Below are 21,600 nucleotides of genomic sequence, written 5' to 3'. Positions count from 1 at the left end.
ATTATTATCATCATTATTATCATTATTTATCACTGAAGGTTAATTTTTTTTTACTAATTATATTCCTTAATATGAAAATCCAGATCTCATCCATTTATGATTTTAATTATAATAATAACAAAGGTGAGTTGCAAATATGGTTAAAATATTTAGTAAAATTAGCAAAATAACAATCACATTTAGTTTTTTCAAATATAACACTCAAGAAAAAACGGAGGTCCAATTTTAAAATGACAATTTTATCTAAATGATATACATATATAATATATCTATAATATATTGGTAATATATATGTAATATATATGACTATTGATATATGTATGTGATATACACATAATATACTATTAATATGAGTGTCTGATATACTTGGAATATGAATGTGATATACGTCTAATATAGTACTTATACAAATATATGTACAATAGGTATGTGATATACATCTAATACTGATACAAGTGTCTAATATACTACTGATATAAATAAAATTTTTTTGTTATATTTGAAAATTTAAAAAACAGGTGATATATTTTTGGAAATACATAAAAAATTTTTACTACGCACGGCAGTTTCCATAATAATAATAATCCTCCAAGAAATCAGTAACAAGCATCACATTTTGTAATGCTATATCCTCAAAAAGTGCTAACAATAACAATAACGCCAATTTAAATATAGTTAAATGAGTTGCATTCATAAGTCATAACCTCCTCCAAAGATTAAAAATTAAAAATCCCGGCCCATACATATCCAAACTAAAAGTAGTAATAATGAGTATACTAGACAAAAAAAAAAAAAAAAGACTTGATGATTAAATTACATTATTACCAATTTACCATTGGTCTATCCGAGCACTAACATGGACCGGGCCTTTATTGGAAGACAACCAAGCTGGTCCAGTTTAGAAGCCCAAGGCCCAACAACTCCATACACCTGTCCAAGCGAAGTGCGACACGCAAAATAATGATTTAAAGTTTAAACCACGTGTCCGATACCCGACAAACGCGACACTAATTAATCAATTAATTGAATTGAATTGAAGTGAACACATCACAGTGGGACCCGTTATCGTGAAATCTGGCCTGTATTATTTAATTACATTATTTAATCACATTACACCATAGATTTTGGATGCAGTGTAGAAGAACGTGCCAACGTGGAGCGACAGTTGGGACGGTTCTGGAATCAGAACGAATGATGTCCGATTATTGTCCGCCACGTGGCGTTTCCGTTGCCCCCGCCTAATCTTCCCCGACAGTGAAATTAACATGGAACGTGGCGGCATTCCTCTGAATCTCCTCCACATTCCGTTTCTGCAGCGTAAACCAATTGCTTACCCACTTCCAAATTAAAAGTTCTGTTTTTTATTTTCTTCTTTTTTTCCTTTTTTGTTTTGTTTTTCCTCTCTTCTTCTTTCTTCTTCTTTTCGAAGGAAAAGAAGAGACTTTAGGGTTTGGGTTCGATCTGGATGGTATTATTATTATTTAAATTTAATTTCATGGAGTTGAAGCAAAGTGCGGTATGGCGTAAAACTTTTGTGTATAATTTTGAGTTTAAATGCCGTCTTTTTCACTTCTAAGTTTCCCCCAATTAGATCGAGGAGGAGTTTGCGTCTCTCCTTTATAAATAATAGCGATTGGTGGTGGGAGTATATTGTGTTCTTGACTGGATTTTTCAGGTACTTTTTTATTTTTATATTTTTCCCCCTTTTCTTGGCGTTCCCCCAGTTCAATTTCATTGTTTCTTTATTCGTTCTTCAAGATATTTGTTTTTTGTTTCAACTTTTTGGTTCTGTTTTTTTCTCCCCTCCTAATAGAAGTTGAAGTTTAACTCATCTGGGGTTAAGTTTTAGTGGTTATTCTGCTTGTAGGATGGAGAATTTTTGGTTGTTGGTACTGAAATTTTCTTTCCTTCTTGTCTGTATTTTCTCACCAGGAAGAGAACAAAACGTAGCAAAAGCTGCACCAAAAACAGAATCCGAGTGAGGGAGGTCCTTGGATGTCAGATTTTGGTTTCTGTGGATTGTAATTTCTTTTTAGACTTTTGAGTGTGGCCAAGTGAGATGGAATTTTCAGCCCTTCTAACTTCGGTAGGGATTAATATCGGCATCTGCTTGCTGCTTTTCTCTCTGTATTCGATATTGAGAAAGCAGCCGAGCAATGTAACTGTGTACTTCGGTCGGAAGATCGCTTCGAGAAAGTTGAAACGCAGCGAAACCTTTTGCTTAGATAGGTTTGTTCCTTCCCCTAGCTGGATACTGAAAGCTTGGGAGACAACCGAGGAAGAAATTTTGGCTCTTGATGGCCTGGATGCTGTGGTTTTTGTCAGGATAATCATATTCAGGTTGCTTCCACCTCTCCAAAATTGGTTTTGATTTCTTTAAATGGAAGATCAAATGCTAGCAAACTCTATTTTTTTGTTCTTTGTGATTTCTGTATGTGCAATATGATGTCTGTGCATGTTGCTTTTGGCCAAGTTGCTGTTTTCTGTTGATTAATCTTTTGTTCTTATTAGTCACCTGCCCTCCCTCACAGTCAAAGTCTAATAGAATTGTTAGTTTTTGCTTCTAGTTTCATCTCTTACTCTGTTGGTGTGATTTGCAACTGTTTGTTTATTGCTTGTCATGTCATTATGATTCGAAGTCATAATGTAAAAACATTAGAAGAAAACTACATCAGTTGGATTATTCTATGTGATTTAGAATTGTATGTTCATGTTTCAAAGTGATTTACATATGCAGTCGTTAGTTGCCATCCTTACTTACACCTGAGGCCCGTTTGATAACCATTTACCTTATAAACATTACTTCTACCTTTGTAATTTATTGTTTCGTTATCTACTTTTTAGAAAAAGTTTTAAAAGTTTTAGTCAAATTTAAAAAGGTAAAAGAAGTGGTTTTCAGCCAACCTAAGCATGTCAGATGTTTGAATTCCTACCACCGAGAAAAAAATAGCTAAGAACTCACATGAGTTTTCTAGAAAAGTGAAAAACATAGTGAAGGAATGGTGAGGATGTAAGCATAAACAGAAAACTAAAACCGAAATCTTTATCAAATGTTTGTAAACCTGAGAGGTCTTACATGAGTGTAGATTCGGATAAGGTTTTTGCTTGATTTCTATGTTCCTCATTTAATCTAACAGAATGCTGTGTAGCCTAAGGATTATGGTATTGGTTTTCATTATTTAGGCCCCACATGCTGCTTTGCGTTTTCCAGTTATTAGGAATCCTTTTTGATTATTTTAAATCGAAACAAAACATACTTGTATATTCATTGTGTTCTTGCAAAGTGCTTATATCCGACTTCCTGTATGTTGTTGAAACAATTTTCAGTTATCTGATTTTGCTTACTGCAGATGCTAATTCTTTTGCTGTACAGCATTCGAGTCTTTTCAATTGCTGCCATCATTTGCATATTTCTAGTGCTTCCAGTGAATTACTATGGCCAAGAAATGACTCACAAGCTCATACCTTCAGAGTCGCTCCACGTTTTTTCCATCGAGAACGTCAAAGAGAATTCAAAATGGTACTGAGAGAGATATTAAAACTCCATTGCTTATGTACTTAACTATGTTATGTTCTTAATCTAACTCTTGATTTTTTTTTCTCTCCTTCATCAGGCTTTGTGCTCATTGTATCGCTTTATACGTCATATCTTGCTCGGCTTGTGTGCTCCTTTACTTTGTAAGTTCTGCGGGAAGTTTATGGATCATGTTTTCATTTTCCTTTCTTCAATTGCATTTATTTTGATGTTCTTTTTTCTCCCTCTCGAATTGTTATCAGGAGTACTCAAGCATCAGTAGAATGAGACTTATCCACATCACTGGTTCTGTTATGAATCCTAGTCATTTTACGGTTTTAGTCCGCTCGATTCCCTGGTCTGCAGAGGAATCTTATAGTGAAACTGTTAGGAAATTCTTCACCAATTATCATGCAGCAGGTTACTTGTCACACCAAATGATATATCGCTCTGGTACCATTCATAAACTGATGGTACGCATCCTATCCGCCCAAACATTATTCTAACTTGTTTCATAAGTTCGCCATCAATTTTAATTTGATGGGACAAATGCATTTTCGAATCTCATTTTACTATATGGGTATGTGTTAAGGATCCCACGTTGAAAAGAAAAGGAACTTAACAAGGGTTTATAATAGTTATGGACTACTCCTCTCATTGCCAATTGGTTTTGAGATGGAACCGCACGAATATTGATAGTCTTTAACATGTATAATATATTTGATTTTCCTTTAGAATCTAAAGGGATGAGCAAGATGAATTTGTCTGTGATTGTATATCTAATTTACTTCTAGAATAACCATCATATAAAAGTGAACTAAGTAAATCTGCTGTTGGATCATTCGCTGATTGTCCTCTAAAGTCGGAACTGATCTGGTTACTACTTATGCTTTAAAAGGAGGCGCCATAAGAAAGATATCGAAATGGATTAAAACGTGTGCTAGGAACATCATTTTACGAATGGTCCGGATGTGGAACCTCGACTTTAGGAGAAAAACATGGATGAATAGGTCTGCAATTCGTGCAGTATTTTTGTGTAAATTTAGCCGTCAAATTGTCAAATATTATGCTTTATTTTGGTCATTTTTGGAAAGTTCATGACAGTGAATTTCCAGGATGATGCAGAGAAAATGTACAACTCACTGAAGGAAAATTCGGTGGAAATGCAGTGCCAGACCAAGATAAAAGGATGCTGTTTCTGTGCAGGGCCAACAAATTCTTTTGCAATTCTGCCTCGTGTGAAGGATAAAGGTGCATATGGAGGCATAGACTTAGTGGGAGCAGAAAAGGTAAGAGATTTTTATTATATCACAATCACTGCATAAAAACGAAACATAGATCTTTTTCTTTTTTTTTTCCTTTTCTTTTCTCTGGCTTAGTTGTGTAAATTGTTCTGTGAAAAACAGGAGTGTTCGGCAGCGTTTGTATTCTTCAAGACTCGGTATGCTGCCCTTATGGCGGCGAAGGTTCTTCAGTCGGCGAATCCTATGTCATGGGCAACAGACTTAGCTCCCGAACCTCGCGATGTTTATTGGTCAAACCTTTCTATACCGTATAGGCAACTTTGGATTCGTAAGATAGGAACGCTGGTTGCTGCTACCGCATTCATGCTCGTTTTTCTGCTCCCTGTAACACTTGTTCAAAGCATGACGCAACTCGAAGAACTACAGCGAAAATTCCCATTCCTCAGAAGCGTCTTGGAAAAGTAGTAAAATAGAAAATTTATGTTGCAATTCTGCAGGAGGATGTATGTACATGAATCAAGGAATTTTGACTGGGTGTGGCTTTATGATTGATGCAGGAAATATATGAGCCAACTGGTGACGGGTTACTTACCAAGCGTGATATTGGTCCTGTTTTTGTATCTGGTTCCACCTACTATGATGTCATTTTCGGCCATGGAGGGATCTATTTCGCGCAGCGGGAGGAAAAAGAGTGCGTGCCTGAAGGTCTTGTACTTCACAATCTGGAACGTGTTTTTTGTCAACGTATTTACGGGTTCTATTCTTCGTGCATTGAATGTGTTTTTCAGTGTAAAGGACTTACCTGCCCAATTTGGCAGAGCAGTACCAGCACAGGTGATAAAAATAACACTTTGCTTTATTTGATTATGTTCATTGAAGTGAGCACAACGTAATTAAGATCATATTAGCAACCTTTTCGATACAGGCGAGTTTCTTCTTGACTTATGTTCTATCATCTGGATGGGCAAGTTTGGCTATTGAAGTGATGCAGGTTTTTCCTCTTACCTGCAACTTGTTCAGAAGATGTATACTTAGAATCAAGGATGAACCTATTCATGAAACTCTTTCATTCCCATATCATACCGAAGTTCCTAGAATTCTCCTTTTCGGTTTTCTCGGCTTCACGTGTTCCATCTTGGCTCCTTTGATCACGCCCTTCTTGCTCGTTTACTTTTTTCTTGCCTACCTTGTTTACAAAAACCAGGTCAGTTCCACTTCTTGCTGGCCTAACAAATTCTTGTTCTGAATCTCAACTACTATTAACTAACTAATTATATTCTCTCAGATTCTCAACGTCTATATATCGAAATACGAAAGCGGGGGACAATTTTGGCCCGTAGCTCACAACACTACCATCTTCGCTCTGGTATTGGCTCAAATTATTGCTCTTGGAGTGTTTGGTCTAAAGGAGTCTCCAGTTGCATCAGGTTTCACCATTCCTTTGATTATCGGCACGCTCCTCTTTCACGAGTACTGCAGGCAACGTTTCCTACCGATTTTCAGAAACACTGCTGCAGAGGTTAGAACAACTCGAAATTGTGTGCGCATGTATGTGTGCGTTTCTCTTTTCCTTAAAAAAAAGTTAAACCATGCCTCCTATCGTTTCTCAGTTGCTCATCGAGATGGACCGAAAAGACGAGCAATCTGGCAGGATGGAAAAGATCTATGAAGAGTTACGCAAGGCCTATTGCCAGTTCACGTTGTTGGCTAACCGACACTCGAGTAAACCGGGGTGTTTGAGTAAGCAGGAGAGCGAGAACGACACAGAGAGCGGAAAACCAGGTTACAGTCTAAGAACTTAATCCTGGCTGTCTTTTCTTAGTGAAGAAACCCAGTTAATTGATTTTTCTTCTTCTCTGGCCATGCCTTATTTTGTTTAAAAATTTCAGGGAAGCCCCCCATGAAAGTACTCGAGTTGTGGACTGCTCCTACCCATTTGGATGAACCAGAACCCAGCCAAAAGTAATTCTATTCATTCTTCTTTTCTATCTTAATTGTACAAATTCCCATTTCATACCGTATTTATGTTGATCAAAAGACTCGATGTCGATGTCGATGTCGATGTCGATAATGATTGGAAATATATTCTTTTAGGAGTGTTATGAAAGTTTTATGAAATGATGTCAATATTTGTGAACATAAAACACAAATAATACTGACGATTAAGAACTTTCATATGAGGTATATAGTGAATATATATCTGTATTGTTTCAAACTAATTTTATGAGTTTGTAACATGGTATTAAATTTTCGTTCATATGTCATCATTGAATCCATAAATGGGGAGTTAGAGATATTTTCTACTATAAAGATTGATAAAATATATAAAAAAAATATTAAAAATATCACTAATATAGATTGTTATGATTCTTTTTAAAACAATATCTATTGATAATTTGATATCCAACATTTTATCCCTATTTATGTAAAATTGAGATTTTGATATTTTCATTCGACGTCGACATTTAAAAATTTTGGTTTCTATGAATTTTCTTCAAGATGTCCTTCCAATGGTGAACGACTTTTTTTACTACATAATTTGGAAATGTTTCTTATAAATGAAAAACAAGAAATAGAAACAATTATCAATTACCTATGTTTTTCAAAAATCGAAACAAGAACTAAGAATGAAGAATGTTATCTAACAAACCACAAAAAAAAAATCATTAAACTTCAAAATTGCTCAAGAAATTTCACATTTGCCACAAATATAATTTTCATACTTTTCCATCCATTTCATTATCTAAGTACAATGCAGGAAACAACCTGTGCCAAAAAATCATTAAATCTAAAGAAACTATTAATGTAAAATTTATAATGATATATAGGAGATAACTTTAAAAAATACCTTATTCTAAAATTTCATCCTAGAATTTTCTAACAAAAGAACCCATTTAACTTTATTCTATAACTATTTTATTTTTAGTATGTTTTTACTATTTTTAAAAACACGTTTGAACTATTAGTCTAATTTCATTAAAAAAAATAGAATTTTTAAAACTTACCTTTTTTTTAGATTTAAAAAAGCATATAGAAAAGAAAATACACTCGAAAGAACGTATTAATTTCTCCGATGTTTTATACTGTAATCCCACTCCAAAACAGCTAAAACGAACGTAACTCAACGATAATTAACATATATCTCCCCAACCAAGAAGATGTGAGTTCGATCCTCTACCCCACATATTTCTTATAAGTTAGAATATCATGTTAGTCGAACCTGGATCTTGGATGTCAATACCTTAAGACTCTTGCCATTGCGCCAACACCTGATGGTACAATATAGTTTAGTAATTAAAGATATTATATCACTTCCAAACATCATAACTTTTCAAGTCTTCACTTTCATATTTTGATGTAATATATTCTAAAACAATGATAAAAACAAGACACCATAAAAAAATGTTTAAATCTTATTTTCATCGTCACACTTTTATGTTTTACGTTTTTCAAAACTAGCCTTAAGACCCTATGTAAATTTGGCTTAACAGAATTCCCACTACTTTTCTTGAGTAAAGAGATTCGACGTAACCTGTAAAAATGAAGAGATTACACAATTGTGTGGTGCTCCCTACATAAATTTCATAGTTTAAGTCATATATGAATTTGTGTTGTTAGATGTAGCAAAAATTAGGATTTTATTACACATCTCAATTACAAGACGCTCTTCCTGCCACAGTGGATGCTTTCATTTTGGAATATATCAAGATTCCTCTTTCCACCAACCGGTCTCGTTCTTTGGTGCAATGACTAATTGTGCTCGATCATTTGATTTATGTGGCTTGAAAGAAACAATCGTCTCTTTACAGACGTCTCTAGAACGGCAGCTAATCTATGGGAGGATACCTCTTTTTGGTCCCATCTTTCTTCCGTAGTTACGATATTTCCACAATCTCTTTGAACTGAAGTGCGTTTATTTAGCATCCTCCTCTTATATGTTTCTCACATACTTTTTTGAATGAATGATGCGTCGTTTTAATAAAATCATACCAATCCAGGGACTCTGAGCTCGACCCAAGGACTTTGAGCTCAGCTCTGCGCCGCTTAGCCTAAAGGGCTCATCCATGGCCTATTTGGCTCGTGCCTCCACCCTTGCCTTATGATGTTAGGCTTGTAGGCTAGATCCTTAGAGATTTAATTTATATTTGAGGAATCAACTCTTAGATCATCATCAAGCTTAGGAATTATACAATATAATGTGAGCTCTGACTTCCTGAATTTTGTATTGTTCACTTGTTAACTAAGATTTTTTCTTACCCATACCAAACAAATTTTTGGAGGGAATTTACTATATTTCAAAACTCAGCTTCTTTTTAGTAATCTAAATCGATATTTTTTTATTTTTTATAACTTATGATACTTTTCCATTATTTCTATGAACTAGAGTGTTCTCATCTACCTCATATTTTGTATGTTTTATCCTCACATACTTCTTTGAATGAAGGGCATGTTTGCCTAAAAAATATATATATTTTAAATACATTTTTGTCCTTAAATTTTGTAACATTAGCTTTAATCTTTGCCACTAAACATTTTTTCCCTAGATAACTTAATCCAACCCCCACATAGATAATGAAAATTGCAACTGCATCACTCTTCAAACGATTCTGATTCCATTTGATTATTAAAATGTTAGTATATAAAAGATATTAACAGCACAAACTAAAAATAAATTAATTAGTACGAAAAACATAAACTTTATTATCTCCATAGTAGTGAGTGTCATAATCAAAGTTTAAACAGACAAATTGAGAAAGAATTATTCAGATTACACAGCAAAAAAGTTAAGCAGGTCAGTTTAATTTTTAATAATAAACACAATTTAATTTAAAACAAAAAAGAAAAAAAAAGGTGGTGAAGGAAGTCGTTGTTTGGCTGTTGGTTTTGTCATAACCTGAGCAAGAATATCGCCCCAATCACGGAGGCTAATTTTGTTAAAAATATATTTTTATGTCTGTTTTCTTTTTTTTTTTTGGTTCTTTGTTTTGGACATCTTCTGCTCTGCTTCTTCTTCTCTAGGTATATTCCCTTCTAACTTTACACTTTCAAATTTCTTTTGGTTATTATTATCATTACTATTATAATAATAAAAAAATGACCCTCAAATGAATTAATTGTATTGATATATAAATATATGGTTTTTGGAATTGGGAGCTTACGTGGATTTCCACTAATATATGGCTCCTTATATAATATATGTGTAACTTAAATTATTTATTGAAATATTGGATCAAGTTTAGGCCATGATCTAGATTTCTAGGTTGGAGTAGTGTGTAAGCGAGTTCGTTTGAGTTTATTTTTATATTGGGGTAAAGCTAAGGTTATCTCAATAGCTCTAGGAGTGTAGGTTGGATGGTTGGATGAGAAAATTATATATTTTAGTAAAATTCAATGTTCGCCAATATATTAATTTAAAGAAAAATTTGAAAATTCAATCAGAAATTGACTCTAATATAGTACTTTGTCTGGGAGGAACTAAAGAAAAGAATCAGAGATAGCGTATCTCCGTTTGTATGAGACATTTTAATTGAAAAAAGAAAACAATCAAAATTACGAAGACTTATGTCAAAGTGGACAAGTTATTCCTGACACACCATCCATACGAGCCATTTATAAAGCACTTTGAGACTGTTGAGGAAATTTTTCTAAAAAAATGTGAAATATATTCTTATAGGAGTGTGCCAAGTACGTATTTTCATCCCATGGAGATGGGGTAGTGACAAGGATACAGGGCCTTGTGGTATCGCCTACCATATGAGATCATCTATTTGAGACCTGCGTTGGTCACAATATTGTTTGGCCCAAACAAGAGTCCCAAGTAAGCTAGCCACACAACATCGATGGTGGTCAATCATGGGTTTGAACTCATTCCGTCTTAATTAATCCCAACCCTTTTGGACCAATGAGTCACTCATGATGGTTCTATATAAATATTTTTTCTGCTTATTATTATTAATACAACGAACGTGAAGATGGAGATTTGAATCTCCAATTTCAAGAGAATAAGTAGATATGTTAATGATCGCGCTCTGACTATTATTGGTGTCATTACTTCCATAGAAAGATGATGTAAATCTTCTGAATCTTCAAATTGTCAAATAATTACCTCTCTATGAGTAAGATTAATAGGATTGTGACCAACCCCTAAAACAGATAATGTTGAATAATGGTGCAAAACTAAATAAAACCCACGCTACCCTATGGATTTTGGGCATTTATCCATTTAACTCACACTTTTGGTGGAAATTAAAATCTTTGGCTAAGGCCCTAAATCCAACGTAAAGGTATGTATATACATAATGCTGATCTCTATTCTTCTAACTTCAATGATGATATATAATGCAGTCAAGCAAACTTTCAACCTTTACTTTAACTACTACAAAAAGGAAAGAGAAAAAATAAACCCTTATTTTTCAAGAAAATACTATTCAAAATAAGTACATATATAAACAAGTAAAACCCTAAACCAATCTCAAAATAATCCTTTCAAATTCCCATTAATAAAAAAGGAAGATAAGTTGTTTAAGAAGCATTCACACACACACCAAATAGGAATTTTGAAAATTCTATGAATTGAACCAATTCCAAGAAATCATGATCATTGATTACCAAACAGTGGAGAGTCAATGTATAGGGAAAAAAAAAAAGAAAAAAAAAAGAAACAACAACAACATTATTTGATTAAAAAAAAAGCAGACAACTAATGAATTATGGTACTTTTAGTCAGAGAAATGTAAGTACATTAGCATACATAGTTCCTTTGACCTTCCCTAAGAGATTAACTCACCACATGTGCACTCATAAACATAAGGCGGCTTCACCTGCAACTCCTTCACCAACCACACAATGTGATGTGTTTAGTTGTTTTTCTTTTGGATTAAAATCCTTTTTTCTCTGTGATATGTTTATTAAGAAACAGAAGAAATAAATTTTGGATTGTGTTGATCAGTAAGATATTTTCTTTTGAAGTGTTGGGTATGTATTTATAAGTCTAATCAAATATTGTATAGCATAGTTTCTTATCTTTTTCGATTCTTAATATCTTAAGGGTTTGAATTACGACTCACGAGTTCGGTTGATTTAGTTGGATGGAACAACAAACGAATTCTCTTCTTTTGCTATCTTCAAGAGAATGAAAGAAAAAAAAGAGTTATTTGAACGTGTTTTGTTTAACTTTAAAGAAATATAAAAGTAAATATATATATGATGATCTATCGGGTAGTTAGTTCATGTGTCAATATCACATAAACTAAAATTCCATAGCTGATTTCATGAAAAGTATAATCTTTGAATTTGTAGTGCAAGAAGTTGCATTTTTCTATTTAATTATATTGTTGAGTTTCACAATTCCTCAGTTTTTTTATGGGTTCAAAAGCTCATCAACAAAGACTTGTCTAAATAATTAGAAGGTGTGAACTTATGTTATATATATCTATAGTATAACTAAATGTAATCAATCTCTTGTCCAATACATTTGCTTTTAGTACCAAAGTATTAGTGAACCAAATTGCACTATATACTGTATAATGTGTTTAACTTTAATATTTATATAACATGCATCATCTCCCTTGGATACCATTTTGAGGGACCATAAAATCATATATAGTCAACTTTAACAAGGATCTCATGCAATACAAAAACCATATACCAAATTTAGGGTTTCATTTTTTAATCTCAAAATTAGACTCTTTAGGGTAATCCATTATCATCTTGACTTAATTAACTCTACAAAAGGACATGGAAAATTCAACTCTTTTTTTAGTCCCAAACTAGGAAAACCCTAACCCAAAACAGTCCAGCTTTCTAACACTTTCCCACTTGTCAAAAAAGAAAAAAAAAAAAAAAGGCCAAATATGAGCAAGTTTCAACATTACACACAAATGAAAAAGTTAGGGCATTTATGTTTGCTAAAGTCTAAAGCAGCAAAATTAGGTAAAAATGCCCTAATTTCGAGAGATTTCATACGTAGGAAAAAAGTAAGCTTGAGGTCAAATTGCAGATCCCAATGAAGTTCTAGCAACACCCATCTAAAATATCTAGCTGTAATCCTCATGAAAAAATTACACATGAAAAAAAAAGAAGAAAAAAGGAAGAACCCTAACTTTTTCAAATACTTTTGGAAGCTGAGAGATTAATTATTATATGTTTTGAAAACCTTTCTGACTCTAATTAATGGTACTACCTAGCTCCCTTCCCCTTTTTAGAATTTCATATAATCACTAATTCTTTTAAGATAAATATATTAATTACTTACATCAATCCTTCACCAAAAGGTGGGTCTTTAAATTTATACCCAATTGCTACATATAATAATATTACAAAATAAAAAAAAAACATTTTGGAAGATCAAGATGAGGCTAAGATAATAGAATCATCCCAGAGATAGAGACATCCAAGAAGGTATGGTTGTTATACGCTCATACCAGATGCTCTAGAAAATCAAACCGATTGCATTGCTACATATAATAATATTATTTGCTCCTTTTTAGATTAATTGCAAACAAAGCTAAAGATTATATTAATCAGTTTCAAATCAACACAAAACCAAACATATCCATGTTTTATTGCTCCAATCAAAAGGAAAAATATAATAAAAGATAGTGTTTTTTCTTTTTTCTTTATTACTAGCTACTTTACACTGCCCCCGCCATGATCATTGTCCAAATATATCATCTAATACACCTTCAACTCATGGAAAAATTAGCACTAAATTCTTGAGTAGTGGACAAATCTTGGAGCATTGCCTCGTAGTTCGAAGGACAAGAAGAAGAAATCAGAGACCCCATTTCGCAGCCATGAATCTGATCCCCATACAGAAATTCTAGTCCACTACACAAAACCCTCCTCGGATCATCGAACCCCATATTATTGTTGTTGTAATTCTCAAGCTGGTCCCCCATTTGGCTGCTGCTTTGTCCTTGCCCTTCAATAATTGGCAAAAAATTACCATACCCATTAGGGTTATACAGAGTTTCTTCTGTAAATTGAAACCCAAATTTGGTTAAATTCTCATTGGGGTTCATATGATCAGAAGAGGGAATGGTGTTGAAGTGTGGTGCTGTAGGGAATTGAGGCCAATAAGGAATAATGTTGTTGTGGGCGTCGTTTAGAGAGAAGACGGCGCTGTTATTCTCAGCCCCATGAGTTGTGTTATTGCTCTCTGATCTGATCTTCATTTGCTGCTTTAGGGCATTTCCCCTTCGAGTTGCCTGTTGCTCTTTCCGCTGCTTCCCGAATAGCTTCTTCTTCAACCTCGTGTTCCAGTAGTTCTTTATGTCATTATCTGTCCTTCCCGGCAATTGTGCTGCAATTATAGACCACCTGCATTTTCCATATAAAGAGACAAAATTTTACATTCATAATATGTAATCTTATTTTTTTCAATCTAAGATGAACTAAAAGATCACTTGCTTTCTTCCCTTTTTGCTTCAATTTTGATCCTCCCTCAGTCCTACCAAATTTATGTATTATAGGATCTGACAAAGATTTATTATACATATGAGTCACTCCTCTCATTGATTTGAGGATGAATTATTGATATAAATAACATAAAACATTTGCACAGCCTCATATTACAATTCCATGTGTTAGTGTAATACAAACCCCTTTGAAATTGTTCATATCGAGAGAGATGTGGAAGGCGGTTTAATGAGTGACTAATATTAACCGGGGAGGAAATGAAATTACCTATTGACTCACTATCAGACCACAAACTTAAACTTGGTATATTTAATCATTCTAGTCATATTACTTTAACATTTCCCATGTGATATTTCTCTTTCAATTTGAGGCTCAAAAACCCTAATTAAGCTGAAATGATTTGGGGGGTTTAATACACAATTGAATTGAACGAAAACAAATACTAATTATAATTACCTGCTTCCAATACTAACATAGAGGCTACAAATGATTCTATCTTCTTCTTCAGAGAAACCTCCATGCTTGATGTTAGGACGCAGATAGTTTAGCCATCTCAGGCGGCAGCTTTTCCCACATCTCTTAAGGCCTAAAAAATTTCCATTCACAAAAGGCCAAATCCCCAATCAACTCCACAAAACAGAAACCCCCAACAAGAAGAAGAAGAAGAAGAAGAAGAACATAAAGATAGGATTTTTACCAATTTTTTGGGGCAAAGCAATCCAGTTCCCACCAGTTCCATGCTGCTCAATATAAGACTTGAGCTTGGCATCTTCTTCAGGAGACCATGGCCCTTTCTTAACATTGGCTTTGTCACAGCAAGGAGCTCTCCCCATGTCTCTTTTTTTCTTCTTTTTCTTTTTCTCTCAGCTCAGAGCTGCCCACTGATAACTCTTCAATAATCCAAAACAAGAATATTATGAGACAGAGAGAGAGAAAGAGAGAGAGGGTTATTCTGGGAAAAGTGGGAAACATGGGGTTGCTGAAAAAGCCATCTGACTTATAAATATAAACAAATTAAAGGGTGTGGCATATAATGCAATAGAAAATTAAATGAGAGGATGACAGAATAGGGAAACAAGGATGTTTTTTTTCTTCTTGTTCTTTTTAGCAGTATACCATAATAGTTACTGTATGTCTATTGTCTATGTACACACAGATGCATGACAACTCCCCATGTTTATTTTTTTAATATACGTGTATTGGGACATATGGAAAAGTAGAATCCCACATGTTATAAATAATAATAATAATAATACCTCACTTTTTGACCCAAAACCGTCCAATCAAAAGAATGTCATTAATTAAGTTTTTTTCTTGCTTTTTTACAGGGTTTCAAAATCAAATCGGAATTGCTTTTTTGAGTTCATCTTCTGCCGTATATAATGATTTGCTGGATATTTGTTTTATGGTGTGGAGGAAGAACTTGGAAGTTGGAAGTTATCGAGCTAATTCAAAAAATTATTTGTTGATTTTAGGACCTTCATTTAAATCATTTTAAATCTCTTTATTTCTATAAAATGTGTATTGTTTTGCGAGGAAAAAATTATGTGTGAAATACTTTTAATTGTGTAGTTTTGCTCTAATCTTTTGATCTCCTGAAATTTTGTAATTAAAAGATTATATATATATATAGATATAATATGTTCAACTCTCTAAAAAAATTTCCAGCTCTGTCCTATTTACCACTTCAATGATATCTCACGATTCTATTTAGTACAATAAATATGGAATGTTGGAATTTAACCTCCAAACTCAAGAGAATGGATAGATGTTTTTATTGCTGACCCGATGCTCACATTGGTCCATAATATTTCAGGATTCATAATTACGTATCTCTCTACAATATCATAATTTTACTTACTTTTAAGTCTAAATACACATTATTTTACATTTTTTTAGTATAGTGGGAGGAAACCTCCAAATTGAACAACATACTCAGGTTGGCACGACATTGATAAGTTAATAATCTTTTTTCAATTCTAATTAAATTCCTAATATTTCATTAGAAAAGAGATGAAAAAAAAAAGAAAAGAAAAGAAATCCATGTGTTTGGAAAAGAACACATGTGATGTCTACAGACAATTTAATTTAGATGCAAAAATAATGAAGGGGTTTGTGTATTAAAACATTCCATAATTGCAATGAGAGTATTTTTTTTCTTTTCCTCCTTACTTTTTCTTTGATGAGCTTTAATGAAGAAAGAGAAAAACCCAAGCCAAGTAACAGAAACCCTAGGATGAAAGATTAAAAAAGAAAATTTATTTAGAGAAGGAAAACAAAAAGTCAAACAGTGATGGTAACATCTAAATTAAGGACCAAATTAGGCCCTAGCTAGCTAAGTAATAGCTGTAGGGTTCTAGAAGGCTTAGAAATATGGATATATGATTTAAAGTCTCACTACACTACCATTGGTATTGAAATTGTGTGGAAATTTGTTAGCTTGTTTTTCCATCTTGGTAGGTCACCAAATGACCAACAAGACACTCCATTCAATGACCTTTCAAAACCCAAGAATTTCAATTCATTAATCACTAATCCATTGTCATATATAATCAAGTAATATCTTGTATCCATTATTTTAATACACTAAAAAGGTTGTTAATCTTAAGAGGGTGGGTGAGAATTTGAAAATTCTACGGGTAAAGTTTCTTTCTATAGATACGATAAATCGAATAATAAAAAACGAAAGGAAATGTCTTATCTTATAATTTCACACGGTGGAATAAGAGAAGTCTTGCACACACTCTCAAACATGTCTAATCTTTGTAGAAATTTTCCCTCCTCGTTTTTCTACCATATATTGTTGGCTACTTTCTCTAACCTCAAATACTCTCTAATTCTTCACCAAATGTATAAACAAGTCGTTAGATGTCTCATGAAAGAAGGAAATTCTCTCATTTGGGTTATGTTGTAGATGTGACGTATTTCTTACACCGTCTAATTATCTCATGGTCGGAACGTAAATCAATCGCATTTGATCCATGATTAGATTCCACAGTCCTAATATTAAGCCTCTTTTTTAAAGCTCACTTATGGGGATTATTCAATTGTTCCAATTATTTCCAGAATCAATCTGTTCCTTTCATGTTTATGCGTTTAGACCTAATTAATTTTAAGTAATTGAAAAACTTTAGAATTTAGCTTTAAGAAGCCAAGAATATATATGTGCATGCTTCAGTTGATTGATCAAGGTTATCATTATATCAATTGACTTTACTCTCTCTCTCTCTTAATTATTTCTCTCTCTAGAGGAATTAATCTCCACACCCACTGCACACACTCTCACAAGTTACTCTTTTAATTTTCCTGTTAAAAAATGTTCCTTTTTGATGTTGTATTTCTCATCTTTTGAAATGAGTGTGATCCAACTTTCAATTTTCGAATGACAGTTATTGGATCACAAATGACATGATTTGACTCATTATTAAATTAGCAGCTTTCAAATTTGGTTTGACTTGGCTTGCTCCTTTTTCTTATTATTCTTTTTATCTTTTTAATCCCTTCTTCCCAAATTAACCCTACAAATGGGTATAGAATGTTGCTGTTTTGTTCTTTACTTTTGAATTATATCCCTTAGAGTGATTATTGAATTGATCAGCAACAGCATTATTATAAATCCAATCAAACCCCTATTGCTAGAGAGAGAATTTTAAATTATAAGAGAGAAGAAAAAGAATAATTGAAATTCCTAAAACGTAGACAGGCCCGAGAGGTTCAAACAAACCCAGAGATAAAAGCTGAAAAAATTCATAAATAATAATCACAATTATTTGGAAAAGTGGAACTGACAAAAACTGTTTATTCATTTGCAAAAGATGGAAGCAGCCGCCACACATAAACGTCTCGCTCTCTCTCCATTGAAAAGTAAACTTTGACAATTTTACAAATCCAAAATAAATAATATCATTTTTGTCCTTAGTTAATTTGTACCTTAATTAATTTCACGGAACAACCGTCTTATCGAACTTGAATTTATTACCTCTAAATTCTTTAGATTTACCTTGATTTCTTTGAATAATCAATGAATCAATCTACGATGGTTCAATAATATTCGCATTATCTCACCATTTGCAAAATTATGGTGAGATCTGATCCATGCGTGTTTTACCGGTATGAATATTCTTAATTATGATTCAAAGAAAAAACAAAACAAAACAAATCCATGTAGGTAAACTTTCACCCAAATTGATCATGTGTTGTATTTTATTTTCTTTGATTTATTATTAGAATTAGTCAAGAATAAGAATAATGCTGCAGCTAGAAAAGTAGGTCAAAGTAACGTGGGATTTTCTTTGAAAGGTAAAACAAAGAAAGAGGTGAAATCCTAGGGAGAAATAATAGGAGGGATGATTGCAAATTACAATTTACACTCCCAAATCAATTTTGGTCACTTTTTACTGTTTTTGTTTGTGAAATTAATTATAAACTCTCGCAATTAGTTTTGGTTTGATCTTTTTACTGATGAAAAACTTGAAACAAAGATATATGTTTGGAAGTGGGTTTTAAATCAATGTGTCAAAAGTTTATTAAAATGATTAAAAATATCGTACTTCTTATATAAACTGTATTATATATGTTTGGCTATAATTTAAAAGCACTTCTCAAAGTAGCTCAAATTAACTAATATTTTTTAAAGATTTTTTTTTTACCCTTAAACACTTTTAGATTTTTTCTTTTTTTTAAGTACATGTGAGGAATATACATAAAATAAAGGGAGGAAACTTAGAGATTCTTAAAGTTAACTTCTCCTGAATACTCCCCTCCCAATTGACTCAAAAATTTAAATTAATAAGTTACGGTCAATTTAACATTTAATAGATATTTTAACATGGTCCCTCAATATAGTGGTTGGACAAAAAGACTTTTACTCTGATACTATGTTAAATCACGAATCTACCTAAAAGTTTGAGCTAATAGATTACGGTATAATATTTTATAGATACCTTAATATTTTCGGTAATTAATCTTTTCATGTCAAGTTACAAAGTAATTGAAAGAGAAAATTTTACTTTTGCCCATAAATGCTTAGAAAGGTGACTTGATTATTTTACCATATACTTTAAATTTTATGAAGTTACTTGGACAAAATTAAATGTTGCAATTTTTACTCTATGTTAGATGTTACCCCTCACAAATTCACTATCACTCTCAAAAAAGAAAAGAAAAGATCAAGATAAATAAATGCACCACGCGTAGATCCTCGAATGCATTTTCCAAAACTATAACAATTTCCATAAGAATCCAGTTTTGCCAAACAAACATACCTAAGCGATAATTGACATGTATCTAGCTCCAATCAAGAGATTGTGAGTTCAATCATCTTCTCCGATATGATGTATTTAAAATAAATAAATAAGAATCTAACTCTAGTATTGTTTTGGTCTAAAAGCCTATTAATTTCACATCCAATCTCAATTTAGAATATATTGGAATTACTTAACCAATGTATAATTTAAAACTCTGACCTAACTAACATTAAAAAAATTAAAAAGTAATAATCTAGGGGTAAATTTTGAACTTATTTACTTTTTTAGTACATCATTTGCAGGGACAACGATCAAACTCACAGTCTCTTGATTAAAGATATATGTCAATTACCATTAGTCAGACTCGTTTTGACAAAGTAATAGATAATGTAAGTGATTTATTTATACAATAATTATACTTGATGTCGACGGCCTTTGCTTATGAAGAGAAGTTTGGAAGTTAATTACATGGAAAAGAAATTAAGAATCATTGTAGAAAAAAGAAATACCGGAAATGCAATGAACCCAATTCCAGGTCTATATACCACCACGTCTCTATTTTTGGTCAACAAACTATAGTTCAAGTTTACGGTTAATTGACGAATTTATTAATTACTGCTTTGCTATCCTCGCTTTTTGACACGATAATGAATCTCTTTCTACTTTTACTACCATGTTGTTTATTCTGATATCATACGATTATTAAAATATAGAGATTAGTTGTCATGCTTGTAAGTCAAATTGATTTAGAATTTACTGAGCGGCATCAAATCTTTTTATAGAATATTGGTTCTTTGCCATCCTAGTACAAGCTTATATTTAATTACCCGAACCTCATGTAAATCACCTACGATAAGATCCTCGACTTCAACGCGATATATATGTAGCTCTGTGGATTTGCCCTCAGAGCGAAGACAGGAATCTTAATGTGTGCGTGTGTTTTTTTTTTTTAATTCATTATTTTAAAATACTCATAGTTATCCTGTTTTTTTTTTTTTTTGAAATTTTTGTATCCAATTTCAAAGTTATTATTTTAATCTTTTTTGGGAAGGTTTTTTTTTTTTTTAAATATGATTGTTTGTAGTCGGAGAGAAAACGTTTTTTTGTCAAAGAAAGAAACTGCAATAAATATTCTCGAGACTTTTTCTTGAATTTTGTTGGTGTTTGTTGTCCATGTTTGTTTTTTAGGGTAAATACGTGTTTAAATTTAATCCCATTAGGTAACAAGTTTCAATTTAGTCCTAAATAATTTAATATTTTTAAATTTAGTGACAGACTATCAATAATATACAAAAATGAAAAGAGAATTAATTACTAAAAATTTCTTAATAGGAGTAAAAAAAAATTTGAAAAAGTTCCACCACGCCAATATGTTTTTAAATATGTTGTATCACAAAAAAGTTCTACTAGTCATATTTGAAAAAAAAATGAAATGCGTATGTGTGTGTATATATATAACGAATATTTTTACAATTCTATGATAGTGTCGATATTGGGCACAAGTACCCCTCACTTCAATTCTAGTTTCATCCAAAAGACTTCATACTATAACCAAGAAATTGTGTTCTAAGTTCAAAACTTTGATTGGCATATTGTTTTAGTTTTTTAAGTAAATTTTTGCAAGAAAAAAGTATATATATATTTTTTTAAAAAAATATGTTTTTTCAAATCTATTGTGGTGTCCCAAAAGTAACTTTTCGAAGTCCGAGAAGAAGATGTATAGTGGGGTCTAATTAAGTTTATATCAACGTCTATCAATTTCGTATCAAATAAATGTTTTCTAACTCATTTGACTCTTATGAGAATATTCTTTTCAAATGAAAATTGTAGAGTAAAATTTGCTATATTTTTAAGATCTAAAGTGAAGATTGGGAGCACTTATCCAATGTAATATTATATTAGCAAGGCCCAAAATTCTAGCTTTTAGCATGATCTTTTAAAATTTTTAGAGGTAGTTTGACTTACGAGTTAGAAGCTAAGTTTGTGTGAGCTAAGATTAAAAAATCAAATTGATATTTTGTACGTACCACATGTGGAGTCGATAGATTCAAATTCACAATCATATGTACTTTAACCATTTGAACTATACTTAGGTTGGGAATCTTTTTAATTTTAAATTATTTAATGATTAAAATATCTAATTAACCAAACTTCTATTTATTAGTCTACCACTCAA

At 32.4% G+C, this 21,600-nt stretch overlaps 2 protein-coding genes across 4 annotated transcripts; one reads left to right on the top strand and one right to left on the bottom strand.

Moving 5' to 3' along the window:
* Positions 1 to 1,316: 1,316 nt before the first annotated feature.
* LOC111004883 (hyperosmolality-gated Ca2+ permeable channel 2.1) lies at positions 1,317 to 6,977 on the top strand. 3 transcript variants are annotated; one of them, XM_088127829.1, is made up of 12 exons: positions 1,317 to 1,675; positions 1,933 to 2,340; positions 3,374 to 3,520; positions 3,615 to 3,678; positions 3,778 to 3,987; positions 4,684 to 4,803; positions 4,921 to 5,219; positions 5,316 to 5,592; positions 5,684 to 5,962; positions 6,044 to 6,277; positions 6,369 to 6,540; positions 6,648 to 6,977. In XM_088127829.1, the coding sequence occupies exons 2-12, from the start codon at positions 2,060 to 2,062 to the stop codon at positions 6,722 to 6,724; spliced, it is 2,160 nt and encodes a 719-aa protein (XP_087983955.1). In that variant the 5' UTR covers positions 1,317 to 1,675; positions 1,933 to 2,059; the 3' UTR covers positions 6,725 to 6,977. The 3 variants fall into 3 exon arrangements, with proteins under 3 accessions (XP_087983955.1, XP_022131814.1, XP_022131815.1); XM_022276122.2 differs by having other exon boundaries at positions 1,318 to 1,675; positions 4,630 to 4,803; XM_022276123.2 differs by lacking the exon at positions 1,317 to 1,675 and having other exon boundaries at positions 2,200 to 2,340; positions 3,351 to 3,520; positions 4,630 to 4,803.
* Positions 6,978 to 13,299: 6,322 nt separating this feature from the next.
* Positions 13,300 to 15,140, bottom strand: LOC111005018 (uncharacterized). Its single transcript, XM_022276362.2, has 3 exons — positions 14,876 to 15,140; positions 14,635 to 14,764; positions 13,300 to 14,079 (listed from the first exon to the last, which is right to left on the bottom strand). The coding sequence occupies exons 1-3, from the start codon at positions 15,009 to 15,011 to the stop codon at positions 13,443 to 13,445; spliced, it is 903 nt and encodes a 300-aa protein (XP_022132054.1). The 5' UTR covers positions 15,012 to 15,140; the 3' UTR covers positions 13,300 to 13,442.
* Positions 15,141 to 21,600: the final 6,460 nt, after the last annotated feature.

The sequence above is a fragment of the Momordica charantia genome, assembly GCF_013281855.1.
Source record: "Momordica charantia cultivar OHB3-1 chromosome 8 unlocalized genomic scaffold, Mcharantia_2.0 BLBB01000008.1, whole genome shotgun sequence".
Lineage (NCBI taxonomy): Eukaryota > Viridiplantae > Streptophyta > Magnoliopsida > Cucurbitales > Cucurbitaceae > Momordica > Momordica charantia.
The sequence above is the reverse complement of the archived record's forward strand: the minus strand, read 5'-3'. Positions and strand labels throughout refer to the sequence as shown.

What these genes read in the sequence shown, in the direction of transcription:
- LOC111004883 (XM_022276122.2), top strand. Translation starts at nt 2,060, where the DNA reads ATGGAATTTTCAGCCCTTCTAACTTCGGTAGGGATTAATATCGGCATC. An exon ending in CTTGTGTGCTCCTTTACTTT is followed by an intron (nt 3,679 to 3,777) that starts GTAAGTTCTGCG and finishes AATTGTTATCAG; the next exon opens with GAGTACTCAAGCATCAGTAG. An exon ending in ACCTTGTTTACAAAAACCAG is followed by an intron (nt 5,963 to 6,043) that starts GTCAGTTCCACT and finishes ATATTCTCTCAG; the next exon opens with ATTCTCAACGTCTATATATC.
- LOC111005018 (XM_022276362.2), bottom strand. Translation starts at nt 15,011, where the DNA reads ATGGGGAGAGCTCCTTGCTGTGACAAAGCCAATGTTAAGAAAGGGCCA. An exon ending in TGCTTTGCCCCAAAAAATTG is followed by an intron (nt 14,765 to 14,875) that starts GTAAAAATCCTA and finishes GAAATTTTTTAG; the next exon opens with GCCTTAAGAGATGTGGGAAA. An exon ending in TATGTTAGTATTGGAAGCAG is followed by an intron (nt 14,080 to 14,634) that starts GTAATTATAATT and finishes TGGAAAATGCAG; the next exon opens with GTGGTCTATAATTGCAGCAC.